The sequence below is a fragment of the Aquarana catesbeiana genome, linkage group LG03, assembly GCF_042186555.1.
Source record: "Aquarana catesbeiana isolate 2022-GZ linkage group LG03, ASM4218655v1, whole genome shotgun sequence".
Taxonomy (NCBI): Eukaryota; Metazoa; Chordata; class Amphibia; order Anura; family Ranidae; genus Aquarana; species Aquarana catesbeiana.
Window position 1 is genome coordinate 249,430,680 of NC_133326.1, and position 15,315 is coordinate 249,445,994.

Below are 15,315 nucleotides of genomic sequence, written 5' to 3' on the forward strand. Positions count from 1 at the left end.
CTGGAGCTGTATAATAAAAAAATGTGGGTGTATTTTCCCATCCAGGGGCCACAGGTGCTGTGTACCCTGACTGATGCCTGCACCATGAAGACAACAATGGAGTCTGAAAAGGTTAATGGGTAATGTGAGTAAATGAGGAGGGGTTTGTAAAAAGGAAGTTGACAATATAAAGTCAGAACTGCTATGGGACACCTGCTATGGGACACCCCCCCCGATGGAGGGAAGGAGGACTATACACCTTTGAAACAACCAGCGAGCAGCCGACAGGGCGAGTAAAAGAGTTCCAACACTACAAGCTAGGCTTTATTTATTTAGTGCCGTCAATGTGTGCAGCACTTTACATATATTTTACATTCACATCAGTCCCTGCCCTCAAGGAGCTTACAATCTAAGGTCCTTAACTCACATTCATACATACACATACTAGAGCCACTTAACCTATCGGTATGTCTTTGGAGTGTGGGAGGAAACTGGAGTACCTGGATTCAAACTGATGACCCTAGTGCTGCAAGGCGGAAGTGCTAACCTCTTAGACACTGTGCTTCCCTAAGCATGGAGCCTCATCCCGACATGTCAGATGGACTTGAGAGAGAGAGGTGTCTACTTGTCACAGCCATACAAGTTGAAGGGGGTATGTATTGTACTTTGCTGTGATGTCCCAGTGGACTTGGGTGTATTGCTGAGTACTAAACTTTGCAGTGAAGTTCCTCATTGTTATACAGTGGACTGATGTGTATTGCTTAGCAGATTGGATTACAGAGCAACAGACTTCTAGTGATTTGTTGGACATAATCCAAACAGGATAATTACTAAATAGCTGTTTTATTTACTGATAAATTCTTCCTATCCAGAGGTTTGATTTCCCGCCTTTGGGGGACTGCTAGTGCTATTACTTTTTTTTTTATTTTTCCTTTTTTTATGGGCAACATTTTGTTTCTTGATTACTCATATTTTTTATTTTTTTTTTACTAAAGGTATTTAGTATTGAGGGTTCTAAAGCTGGCCATAGATGGATGAATTTTGATCCATCTATAGCTGTTCCCAATCTCTCAAACGGGAATGTTGGAAGGCCCTGCTATCAGAATACAATAGAACAGCAAGGAGGATTCCTCAATGTATCTCATTTGTGTAGATGGGGAAATCTGTTTACTTTTTGATCAAACATTGGGCAGACACCTCTATGCCCAGTCTTACAGCGCTTCTTCATGAGGTATAAAGTTACGTTGTATTTACAGGAGTAGTGTGAACTTGCTGGCAGTGGGAGATCCAGTGCATGGAGATATTTTTGTGTTTGTTTAGGTGCTGCGTACAGCTTCCCATAGAAACCAATAGATCTACATGCTTAAACACGTGCATGGTTGTAGGACCCTGGATTGCACCTTCTGTTACAGTGCTACTGGATGTATTATAAGTTCCATCCACTATGGCCAGGTAGCTTTCACTTGAACTGTATACCAGTGGCAGCCCCCCATCCAATCCGTCCGGCCCCTAATCTACATACAGGGCGCCGGATGCATGGATTCCAATGAGGGGGGTATTTTTTTTGAAGCACGTGATTCGAGCCAAAGGCTCTAATAGGCTTCAAAATAGGGTGGGCTCGGGCCGAAGCCCACCCAGTTGTGTGACAATAGCGAATGAATATTCGCTATTGTAACACTGATTCTCATCCGAGCCAATCAGGAAGTGGGTCGTGAGACCCGTTTCCTGATTGGCTGAAAGGAGAAGTGGTCTTATTGGCCAAGGGGGAGAAGGAAGGAGACGCACGGCCGAAGCAGGGGAAGACCGACCGACCCGCCAGCTGCCACGATGGCTCACCCGCAGCGGCTCAGCCATCCAGCACTCCCCGGCTCAGACAAGGGAGGGAGGAGGGGAGATCGGAGTCATCCAGGGCTGGACATCTGCCTCCTAAGGTAAGGAGGCCATCCATCTCCCGCGGGGGGGGGGGGGTGTTCCCTGCATTCATGTCTGCCTCGGGGGGGACGGTAGGGTCCTCTCCCAGTGGGGGGGTGGCTTTGGTTTAGAATAATCGAGCACCAGCCACCACTTCTGTATACATAAGTGAAAGTATGTGCATGTTGGCACTTTAGATCACAAGCTGACATAAGTATTGGAATACAAATTAAGCGTCAGTCTTTTTTTTTTTTTAACAGCTTTCAAACACCTCTCCATGTTGTATTATGTGTCCATGCACATATAGGCTTTTAGTGGCATTGGCATTTAGAAGCTGTAAAAAAACACAGGGCCAGCGAGTTCTGGAGCAGCAGCGTCTTAGCAGAAAAAACACTGACAGCTTCTAAACCCTACAAAACTCTCGCAAACTCTGCTAATGCTGGTGTCCAACGTTTAGCAAATTTTTAATTTATTTTTTGAAGTGGAGGCTGCCAGCGTCCTTAACAACCAGTGATTAGCTGGTTGTTAATGACATGCTGGCCGGCTTTCTGGCCTGCTCCTTAACAACGAATGAGTGATCAGCTGGCAATACAAAAATGTGAAAAAAAACGGCGTTGGGGTCCCCCTCCAATCCATACCAGGCCCTTTGGGTCTGGTATGGATTTTTAAGGGGAACCCCACTCCAATTTTTTTTTTTCTTTTTAAATGGCCTACCAGACCCTTATGCGAGCATGCAGCCTGGCAGGCCAAGAAAGGGAGGGGGGGGGGGGACAAGCGAGTGCCCCCTCTCCTGAACCATACAAGGCCACATGCCCTTAACTTGGGGAGGGGGTGTTTTGGGGCAGGAGGGGCTCTGCCACCCCAAGCACCTTGTCCTCATGTTGATGTGCACAAGGGCCTCTTCCCCACAACCCTAGCCGGTGGTTGTGGAGGATCTGTGGGTGGGGGGCTTATCGGAATCTGTAAGCCTCCTTTACCATGTGAACATAGTACCCCTACTCATTCACGTAAAAAGTAAATAAAACACAACACAAAATGTTCCCCCCCCCGCTGTCGATCCATTGTCAATCACGGCGCCCGCCACCGCCGACCCCAAAAAAAGGGACGGGACAACCCGGTGATGTCGCATGATAGCACCACCCCCTTGTGACATCACCAACCCAGCATACCCTTGGTTGATAATGTCACAAGGGGACTATTCACTGGTTGTTAAGGGTGGCCTGCTTCTTAACACTGAAGCTACTAAACGTAGCTTACACTCTAGACTACCACTGCTAAATGCTGGCAAAAAATGCTAAAACCTTAGCTTTTTTTGTTTGTCATTTTTACAGCAGTTTATAGCTTTATAGTGTGCATGAGGCCTAAAGATTGCCATTTAAAAAAAAATTATACCTACCTGCTCAGTGCAGTAATTTTGCACAGAGCTGCCCCCCCGAACCACTTTTTTTGAGTCCCCTGATGGTGGTTCTGGCTCCTCCTCCTGCTGAGTGTCCTCAATAGCAAGCCTCTTGCTATGGGGCACTTGAGCAGGCTCGCTCCCAAGCCGCGCTCCTTTGAATAGACATTGTTCATTCACACACAGCGTGGCACGGTCCCACCCTCCGCTCTTTCCTCATTGGCTCACTGGCTGCGGTGTGAGCCAATGAGGAGAGGGAGAGTCCTGGGAAAGCCAGGGTCTGGATCAAGTTGGGGCCCAGGTAAGGGAAGCTGGAGCTAAACCCAGAAGATTTTTTTTTTTTTTTTTTTTCAGTTCATGCATAGAATGCATGAAGGTAAAAAATCTTTTGCCCTTAGAATCACTTTAAATTGCAATGGCCAGTACCATGATTATGCTTATACGAGCAGACATCCTTAGCACTCTGAGGGTTCAATGAAGATTCTCTGCCCTGATGCGCACCCTAAACAATGGAGAAGCCTGAGGAAGAAGCAATAAATGACCTCGAAGAAAATTCTAGCATACATGTTACAATAAAGAAAAAGGAAAAAAACGCACTGGAACACACTGAAAATGCATGTAAAAGTGCATAGGAAAATGCACACCGAACACGGGAATGTGGTGTGAACTTACACCTCTGCTTATGAATTCTAAACTGGAAACGCTAGTTTTTTTTTTTTTTTTCCTTTTGTATGGGTTTTGTTTTTTTTTTTTTTTTTTTTTTTTTTTATGTTTATAAATATGCAATATTTATGGCACAGTATTATGGCATGATACCATAATTGTCATAGCTTATAATTATCCTTTCAAAGTAGGAAAATTATTGGACATGCTGATAAACATAGTTGGAGGATCCAATTGGCTTTCCTCTTCCTGCAGCTGTAGTCCCCTAGAGGCAGTCAGTTGTATTCCATTCTATTTAGTTACAGTGACACATGAATAAATTGGACGTTTATCTTGTCACTATACATTTACCAAGAGAGATAACCTGCCATACTGTTAGATTAAAAGATTTTACAAAATGTTCTTTCTGACATATTTGTTATTCACGCAGAGTAGAATTGAGTTGTGTGGATGAGTTATTCATATTCATTTGGCATATTTTAGTTCATCAATAAACCTTCACACTTCAGATCACTTTTAATTAGTGATAATTAGCTTTTATGTTAATTAGCCCTTAGAGACACTGGTGTCAGAGTATTGTTGGCTTGTTATAAAGGATATTGTGAAGACTCTTTTTCTATGGCTCTTTGAAGGGTGAAATCAATGTTATTACAGATCTAAGATACAGCTGAAAAATCTTACATTTCAAATAATGTATGATGGGTTTATAAAAGACTATTTAATTTTTTTTTAATGAATGGTTTAGGCACCAAAGAGCAAATCCTTTTATGGAGTTTGATTTTGGAAGGCTCATTTTTAATAGCTTGAGAAGATATTTGTGTAATTTTTTGCAGTTCACACTTAAAGAAGAATACCAGGCGTTGACATCTTATACATAGTTACAATGGTCCAGCTTGGACCAATGTAACGATGCGTATACTACACCTGGCCAATGCCACTAAATTCTGGAAATCCTTGAAGTAAACACCTCTACTCCAAAGATCTCCACTTGCTTCCAGGTGCTGTGCTGAGCGGTCGGCCTAATGCTTTGTGAATACAGGAGGTTGGCTGCTCAGCATGGGTGCCATTCAGAGAATTGGACAAGATGGAGAGCAACGTCACTGCCCCGCCTCTCTTCCTTTGCGTCCGTGCTGAGCGGCCAACCACCTGTATTCACAGTTTTAAGGCCTGCTGCTCAGCACAGGATCCAGAAACTACCAGAGATCACAGAAGTGGTGGTGTCGCATGTGCCACATACAGCCACCAGCACAAGGGAATTGTTTTTGTCTGTATCGGCATTTACCCACGCATGTGCGTATGGCGCGTCTCCCCACTTTTACGAGAACGGGTAAACACTTTTACATGAATGGGTAAACACCAATGCAGAAGCCATTGCCATTTACTCAAGCATGGTCATGTACAGTCAGGGTGGCAGGGACAGGCTTTCTAAAGAAAACAAACTTTTTGTTTTAATGCACATGGAATGTATTTAGCTGAATCTAACTGAGAGTTCAATTAGACTTATAGGCAAAAATCTTTTTTTTTTTTTTTTTTTTTCTAGATCGAGTAAAGGAGGGTCATAACCCCTGTCAGTTAATTTTTTGTCATCTTTGTCCTATTGGAGAGGTTTCCCTTCATTTCCTGTCCCATACCCAAAACAGGAAGTTAGAGGAAGTCCCTGTAAAATATGGAAATTCCTTGGGGTTCTCCAGAACTATTGTCCCCATTGGAAGACTATATTACTTTTCTGGGAACAGCCCAAATTTTGGAGCTTTCTTTTACTTTCACTTTAAATGATAATGGTAAATCTGACGGAAGAAAAGAGTGTGAATTTCCCTAATGGGACACAGACCACAAACTGCTCTCATCCATCTCCATTCTGCCCAAAACGAAGTAAAACATTTTACCTTTAGTTGTACTTTAATTTTACTCATCTGCTAATCTCTAGATTTGGAAAATACCCTGGATGATGTGAATACTTCTATGTACTGTATATGTTAAAATGTGGAAAATGAATTACTGTATTCTGTGAAAGGATACTCAACTGGTCCTAAGTGAAATGCAAGAGCAATTAGCATTTTTTTTTTTCTTTTTTAGTTTCTGAAGAAATGGAACAGACGGAGTTGTATGGCACGATGCAAGAAAATGTTCCCAGCCTTCACACAGCAGAGGTGGTACGTACATGGGTTATTGGGGGAGTCATTAAAGCAGAAAAACAGAAAGGTGGTGGATTCTTGGGGGTTTATATACCAGTGCATTTTCTGATGGAAATTTGACTAGATAACTACCTTTTAGGTGTTAAAGCGGGAGTCCGGCGACCAATTTTTTTTTTTTACATTTTTTTTTTTTTAGGTCATTGAGACACTTTGCTAATCCTAAAATAATACTCAGTTTGGGTGTAATATTTCCGCCTCTGTCTGTTTTCATACTGAAGAATAATTTAAAAGATGTGATGCTGGCTGTTTCCATCTTGCTTGTGTGCATGTGAAGCCCACAAACATTGATTTCCTGGATGCGGTGAATGCTGTTCATTCACAGCTTGTTCACACGCATGATCATTGTTTCCGCACTAAATCTTGGGAAGCCTGACACTAAGCTCCCAGGAGACAGTGCAGCGCCGGGGAAAGGCAATAAACACGCCTACTCCCATGGGAGGAGAGACAGGAAGTGCCACAATAAAGTACAATATGAAGGTAATTACAGCGATAAAAAATTTTTTTGTGCGGCATTTGAACATCTATGCAATTAACTGAAGGGGGTAAGATTGAGTTAAAAATTTGAGTGGAACCCCGCTTTAAGTAAAACCGCAGCCAAAACTACAAAATTTGGGTTTTGCATGGATTCGCTATATAAACTAAACTGGATAAACATGCGGTTTAATAAAGTCAAAACTTTTTTCTTTAGGTGTTGCATAATATGGATAAAACTTCTTTTATGTATTTATTTATTTTGTACTGCTGTCTGTGTCCCCATTGTGTCCCACATGAGGTCTCCAAGACAACTTTCCTTTTGGTTTTAAGCATAGCCAAAGCATTTTGTAGGTAGGGATTTAAAGGACCTCCATAAAATTACTTTTTGCTGTCTATGTCCTATTGGCAATTATATATACTTTTTTTTTTTTTTTTTTTTTAAAGAGTAGGGAAGGAATAAAACCTTTCTTCTTCTTTCTTCTTTTGTCTCCCGCTGTCATGCAGTCTGTTCGGCAGTCGTCCATTGTAACATAGCCTGCCTACTCCTCTTCTCTGATAGACGGAACACTGATATAATGCTGGGAAACTGTATCAGTGTTCAGATGGGCACAGTGAGGCTGGAGATGGGCATTGTTTACCCAGTAACTGCTGCATTTCCCACCCTAGGCTTATACTCAAGTCAATAAGTTTTCCCTGTTTTTTTTTGTGGTAAAATTAGGTGCCTCGGCTTATATTCGGGTCGGCCTATACTCAAGTATATACGGTAATATCTTGTGTGTGTCAGTCAACCAATTGTAATACAGATCAATTAAATGATCATTTTCACTTGTTTCTGATGGATCATATTTCAGTTGATACCATATGTGTTGCATCGTTATTTTAAACGAGGATAAATCAGTTGTTTGTGATCCTCGTACCTAGATTTATCACAAATCGATATGTGTGGCCAGCTTAACAGAGTCCTTTTTAACAGTAAAAAGAAGGTGCTAAACCTTTCCCATGGTAAGTTAAGACAACAAGTTTTGGCGAGACATACACTTTAGGTTCTAAAACTTAACGTTAGTTGTTCTGGTTGTGATTTATATCCACTTTTATTTAAAGCTGAACTCCAGGAATTATCTATATTGCACTCTTAGGTTGGTCCAGCTTGGCACAATGTACTGTAAGTATGCATGTGTCATAACTGATGGGCCACTGGCAAAGATGAAAAGCACTACAGTAGTCTGTCCTTGGTGCTGTGTGGGTTCTGTGTGAGTGACTTCCCCTCTGCTCACTGCCCACAGGGGGTTGCTTGCTTGGTGCCTCCATCATCCATAAAACACCTCGTAGTTTTGTCAATGGAAAAAAAAAACATTCTCAGATTGGATGGGGTGGAGATTGGGATGTCACCATCCATACTCTCCACCTCATCCAATCAGAGAATGCCTTTTATTCATTGGAAAAAAAAACTTTTTATGAATGGTGGTGAGCAAATAACCCCAAATAGTCAGTGTGCAGAGGGGAAGCTGCTCATGCAGAACCCAAGCAGGACCTAAAAGGTTGTGGCTATCGTTGTGGTTCCAACTATTACGTGATTTCCAGGTTTCCCAGTAGCCTCAGGTATAAGATATAAATACATACATACAAGCTGGACTAATGGAAGTATAAAGTACAAATAAATCCTGGAAATCAGCTTTAAAGTGACTAAGAAATGCATACGAGATGCTCTTGCATAGAAGATTCTTAATATTGTTTGGCGTAAAGGGGAGCAGGGCTTTTTTTCAGCAGGAACTAGGGGGAACTCAGTTCCACCACCTCTGGCTCAGGTCTTCTGCTACCTGCTCACCACTATCACTTGGTAACACTGAAGTCCAGCTTCTGCGTTTACAAGGGAAAGCTCATCTCCCAGTAGCTCCCACAGGTCAGATCTCCTGCGCAGTGCTGGACAAGGACCAGGGAGAACAGGTACCCAGGGTTCAGTGCAGTCATGGGCAGGAAAGGGTGCGTAGTAGGCTGCACCCTCTGTGGTCTCCATTTTTTTCCCTGGTGACCAGTTGTTGATGCTCCTACTGCATGATCTCCCTTGCAGGTGACTGTAGTATAGTATAGTATGCTGGGAGGTACTACAGCCAGATAGGTGCTTCAGCTTAATATTGCAACAAAGGTAAGAAATATGACAAATGGTGGAGCTTTTAAGGAGGGGGGAGAAGATGAGTGCAGTGGAGGGAGGGGTTTATGCAGAGGGAAGAGCTACTATTTGATGCCATTTGGCAGGTATGTGTGTGTGGCGGGCATGGATGAGTTCCTGTACCTATTCTCTGAGAAAAAAAAAGCCCTGGAGGGGAGTATTATTAATCTTCTTTGTAGGGACATCTTTTATTCAAACTTAGTTAATGACAGTTGCTATCCTTCTTCTTTTTTTTTTTTTTTTACATTCTAATGTCCCGTACACACGGTCGGACTTTGTTCGGACATTCTGACAGCAAAATCCTAGGATTTTTTCCAACGGATGTTGGCTCAAACTTGTCTTGCATACACACGGTCACACAAAGTTGTCGGAAAATCCGATCGTTCTAAACGCGGTGACGTAAAACACGTACGTCGGGACTATAAACGGGGCAGTGGCCAATAGCTTTCATCTCTTTATTTATTCTGAGCATGCGTGGCACTTTGTCCGTCGGATTTGTGTACACACGATCGGAATTTCCAACAACGGATTTTGTTGTCGGAAAATTTTATATCCTGCTCTCAAACTTTGTGTGTTAGAAAATCCGATGAAAAATGTGTGATGGAGCCTACACACGGTCGGAATTTCCCACAACAAGGTCCTATCACACATTTTCCGTCCGAAAATCCGACCGTGTGTACAGGGCATAAGAAATCCATATAGTTTGAGGATCATTTATTTTAAATGTTGATACACCCTCAATTTTTTTTATTAACATATAACAAATACCCTAGATAATGTAAAATGTAAGGGTTTTTAGCACACTGAACAGCCATATTTTACATTGAGCTCTGCACTAAGCTCAGTATAGTTGCTAGCATATTCCTATTTTCCTGTTCTTGAAATTGACTAATACTGAGTTATTTTTACTTGGTATAGGTCAGGAAGGGAACACTTTCCCAACCCTTTGTAGACTTCCTGTTTTTTTTGTTTCTTTTTTTATCGAGTCACTGCTTTATACAAGTTACAGAACAAGCTGTAGGAGCTGCAAGCTGTAGCATTTATTGCCCGTACAAGCAACCAGAGCAAGCATCCTAATCCTCGCTTCACAGCTTGGTTTATCGGATCACTAAGTTGTAAAGCAAGGAGCAGTATAATGGTCTTCGGTGCATGAACCTTCAAAGCAAGGCCAGCAATAGCACCTCCAATATTTGTATCCTGACAGCTTTTCTTGTTGAAGATACTCCAGCCACTATTTTTTTAAATGGGACTCGGGAAGGCACTTTCCACTGCTCTATACTTTCTGAAGTACGAGACTGTGAAAACCCCACTGTGAGAGCTGACCACTTCAATTCAAATAATGTGCAGGCACTGGAAGTTGGCTGCTAATGGTACTACTATGCTCACAGTGGGATTTACACAGTGCTCTATCTCAGAATGGACTGTGTAAGTGGAATTTATACATTACAATACACATACCTTTTAGTGCACAAATTAAATTAATCTTAAAAAACATAACATGAACAAATAAAAAAATGCACCAGTGCACTGTGAAGTCCATGAATTATAAAAAATGCTGTCATCAAAAATCTGTGAAAAAAAGAGAGGCTGTGTAGAATCCACCAATTCAGCAGGAATGGGCCCTTACCAGAACGTTATGATCCCCCATTACAGAGGATCAAAGAGAGCATGCATTAGACCACAAATGGGCTCTACAGGATAGCAGGCACGATCACAGGTTCTGGAACACCCTCTCACAACCAATCAGATCATCATGTAGGTAACGTGGTACATAGAAAAAATAAGCACTCCAAATAGTGTAAAAACCCAACAACAGTTTATTATTAAAAAAGTAATGCACTTACAATGTTGTAGAAAAAGAAAGGCATAAAGTCTGGTGCGCTGGCCAGAGCACAAGCAGGCAGCCCGTTCCTTATGGATGTATGGAGGGAGCACGAGGTGACATCAGCGCTCTGTCCTACGCGTTTCATAATAACTTACATCGTACGTCCTACGCGTCCACTTATTACTAAACGCGTAGGACGGAGCAACGCGCTGACGTCACCTTGTGCTCCTTTCGTACATCCAGAAGGAACGGGCTGTCTGCTTGTGCTCCGGCCGGCGCACCAGACTTCATGCCTTTCTTTTTCTACAACGTAAGTGCATTACTTTTTTTGATAATAAACTTGTTGGGTTTTTACACTATTTGGAGTGCTTATTTTTTCTATGTACCATGGTACCTACACGATGATTGGTTGTGAGAGGGTGTTCCAGAACCTGTGATTGTGGCTGCTGTCCTGTAGAGCCCATTTGTGGTCTAATGCATGCTCTCTTTGATCCTCTGTAATGGGGGATCATAACGTTCTGGTAAGGGCCCATTCCTGCTGAATTGGCGGTAGATTCTACACAGCCTTTCTTTTTATTCACAGATTTTTGAGGACAGCATTTTCTATAATTTATGGACTTCACTTCACAATGCACTGGTGCATTTTTTATTTGTTCATGTTATGTTTTTTAAAATTAATCTAATTTTGTGCACTTATGGTTTTTTATTTATTTATTATTGATGTTTACTTCTATCAATTCATCTCACATGGACTCGTTATTAATGTTGGTTTTTTATTTAATCAGCTATTGGTGATTTTTATTTAATCATTTATTTTTTATATTCATTATTCATACTGTTGATCATTCCTATTTAGGGCTTTATATAGATTTGGTTCACATTTAATTTTTGGTTAGGTGTTTATGGGTAGCACGATTTTTTTATTCTTTTCACCATATTTTTTTGTATTGATGTTGTACACATTAATTGCAGCTCCCAAACCATTGAGTAGTTGGAAATCAGTTTTGCAACCATTCTTTAGTTTTGATCTTTTTTTCTCCATTCTTTTAACATAACTTTTTACAGTCGTTTCTAAATACCTACGGCTGGCCATACATAGTGGAATTTCGAAAGAATTTTCTTTTGAAAATCAGAAAATTTGTGCGTTTTGTGATCCGATGATGCCACCATTGATTTCGAAATTCGGCCAACCAAGCCTTCGATTTCACCTCATGTTGCTACAGAAAATAATTTTTGTGTCTGGGAATCTTTTTTTCTTTCCTGGAATATACTTTTCTTGCACATGCGCACTTCTTTTTCGATTACATTTCTTGCATGATTCCCCCATCATTGATTAGAAAATCGTTTGTTTTTCAAAAAATCCGATTACTCAAATTTGATTGCCGCACGAAATTCGGCTATTGCTGCAGCCCACTAATGGTGCAAAATACGAACAAAAATACTTAGATCCGATTTTTGAAAGAAAATTCTTTGGAAATTTGACCCATGTATGGCCTGCCTTATTGGATTTATTTAACCAATTGCTGTCCAAGGCCAATTGCTGTGCCGGAAGTAACAGAGCGGCCAGTGGTGCATGTTTGTTGTGCCTGTCTATTGCCAACTTTATTCTACAGAGTGTCTTTGGAGTCACACTAGAAGTCTGTAAAATTTATGGTGATGGTATTACATGTGAGTCTTTCTGAGGTCGGATCCACCCATCCATCTGGGTTTATTTTTGGAGCCATGAAGGAAACGAGTTGAGGATTGCTGCGGCTTCAGATGTTGTTTTGGTAGATTGTTCTAATCGGGAGAAGGAGATACAAGCTTTGTTAGTGTAATCTGAAATGACAGGTGAAAGGATCATTAAAAACATTGTTAATTGAGGATCAACTGGGTGTTTTTTTTTTTTGGGGGGTATAGAATAATTATATTAATTTGGCTTTGTAATCAAGATCTATAAGTATGCAGTCTGAGTTCCCTTTTATGCTTTGACATTGAAAAAGCTCACTCAGCTCAGCATAAGACGAATCTTGAAATAGCTAGGTTGTGTGCATGTCATTTTTGTACCAGTTGTTCTCCATGTACAGAGTTAATGACTAAAGGTCAGTAGGTCAGTGGTTTCACAGATAAGAATATACTCAGAGTATCTGTCATAGACTTTATTGTAAAGATCTTTTTAAAAGTAAAAACATATATTATCTATAATATAGTTAGTTATTTGATATAGTTATTTAATTAGTTAGCTAAATTGAGTTTGTGTGAAGTAATATATATTTATATATATATCCAATTATAGTTTATTATGCATTTGTAAGTTTGGTACAGAATAGCATTTCTGTAGCTTAAAGTATATCCATTACAAGAATTCGGCTATTTGGAAAGGTCATTCACCTTGAGTTTTTTATAAGAATCTGTTGTGTGTTACTGACAATCAAAGAAGCTTAAGAGACGTGTCAGCTGTTGGCAAAGAGAATATTTAGAATAATCACGAATATGATAATTTCATATTTAGTTCTAGCTATATATGGCTATAGCTTGCTGACTAGTAGATTTGAGATTGTATAAAAAACAGTGTGACACAATGCTAGAGTCACACACTTCACTACACACACGGCACGACACACTACACACACAACACATGTCCTTCACTCACACACAGAAGGACTTCACTACTATTACACACACACAAAGAAGGACACACGCATCCTTACACTGAAGAAGACATTTTGTTTACATTAGGCCTATATACAGCCTACCTCATAAACAGCTGCCAGAGCAGACATCTCTCTGACATAGAGAAGCACAGACGGAGCTGAAACATCTCTTGAACTTTCTTGATACAAGTTTTTGTTCCTATTATCTTTTGTTTTACTACATCAAGCTGTAAGAAGAATTTAACTTTGTATATATTTTCAAGTTGTTGCCAAGTGTGACCAAATAAATTCACACTTTGTTTTAAGACAGCCTGGCTACTGAACTTTTGAACAAAACGCCTAAGACACTGTTGACATAACACGTGTCTGTGAGAAGAGAAGGTTTTTACATTCTCTATATTTTTACAGGGGGGGGGATTAAGGATTTTATCTGAACTTTGGTTTCTCACAGCTTTTCAATAGGATGGTAAAAACATTGTTTTTCGTTTCTCATCTATGAAAACTTGTTTTTGAACAGAATACTCAGCATTGTTTGTAGAATTTTATTCTGTGTTTGTTACACTGCAATGTTGCTTATATTTGTTATTAGATTGTGTTTTTGCTAGTTTTGTGTGCGTTGCCTGTAGGAGATTTTGTGGTTGATTTGCACCTTTAGGCATCGATACTGTAGGATACATAGTTTGTTTGTTTTTTTTTGGGGGGGGAAGTGGTTTACATAGTGAGGAAGGATTTAATAATTTAATCTTGCAAAGTAACAAACAAGCTCAGTTGAAACCCCAATACAGATTGACCATGTATTGGTAAGGCATAGAAATATGGACTATGTCCCCTTGTACTTCGGCAGAGCTCATTGAATTATAGTTCACCCAAATAGTGGCCAGCAGATGCCGTGTTGCCAAGTTTCAATTCCATCATATGGCATTTCTGGTTTGATATGTTAAAACTTCCAATCACAATCTTTAATAAACAATCGTAGGCAATGATGAATCTTGCTGTCACTTATGCTATATAAATAACCATCTCTCGAGTACAATGATCCTCCCTTAACATCAATATAATGTGGAAAAAGAATATGACAGTCATATCTCTAGACAGTCTTGTTGGCAGACTTACACATGTGTACATGTATAAGTCAATGTACAATACTAGTACTGTGCAATGGGAGAGATTTATTAAAACTGGAGCATGCAAAATCTGGTGCAGCTCTGAAAAGAAACCAATCAGCTTCCAGCTTTTATTGTCAAAGCTTAATTGAACAAGGTGAAGTTAGAAGCTGATTGGCTACCATGCACAGCTGCACCAGATTCTGAGTGCTCCAGGTTTAGTAAATCCCTCCTATGTAGGTGTGCGAGTCCCACTCTTAAAGGAAGTATGGCAGTGACATCTATACTTGATGTTGGCCTGTATATATTCTCTAGGATCTAACCTATAAAGTACTTAAAGCTACTGATCTAAACAAATACTTTACCTGTGTGTAAATATAACACATTTTTCTGTATATTTTATAGATCGTTTATTGTACTTTTTCTAATAAAATATATATATATTTTTTTATTTCTAGGTTGAGTTTAATCAGAACTATGAATCGTTATGTTTCAACGATGATCAAAGACGTATTGATTATGTTTTAGTATATGAAGATGAGAGCCTGAAGGAGAATGCCAAGACTGCAAAGAAAAATTTTTATCTGAAACAGAAGGTATGTTTTATGGATTCAGTTAGATTCATAGAGAACTGTCTATCAAAACTCTTAGCTGTGTGACTTAAAGTGGACCATATACCAGCCAGCACTCAGAGGGTCGAGCTTTGGTCCATCGTTTTCCACACCTTACCGATGGCCGGTATATGTGTTGGGAACCTACATTGACCAAAGGTGAATTAGGAAAAATCGAGGCACAATGTGAGCTCAGTGTTGCCCATTTTACATACCCCAAGTTTAGAGGCTTGTGGGGTCTCTGGAAGAATGTGTAAGTGGAGGAGGAGCATGGTCTGGTAATGGGCGACTTGCACAATGCATCTTTCTGGCTCAGTTAAAGCTTTTTTGAAAAAAAAAAAAATGCGCTACCAAAGGG

At 40.4% G+C, this 15,315-nt stretch overlaps 1 protein-coding gene across 3 annotated transcripts in view; it reads left to right on the forward strand.

Moving 5' to 3' along the window:
* ANO6 (anoctamin 6) overlaps nt 1–15,315 on the forward strand; it is a 179,545-nt gene that overhangs the window by 55,785 nt on the left and 108,445 nt on the right. For 2 of the 3 annotated variants that reach the window (XM_073619954.1, XM_073619955.1), the window contains exons 2-3: nt 6,026–6,102; nt 14,805–14,942. In XM_073619954.1, coding sequence (XP_073476055.1) covers nt 6,026–6,102; nt 14,805–14,942 — 215 coding nt within the window. Of the gene's footprint in view, nt 1–243; nt 632–6,025; nt 6,103–14,804; nt 14,943–15,315 lie in introns of those variants that run through there. The other variant, XM_073619953.1, reaches the window with a different exon arrangement.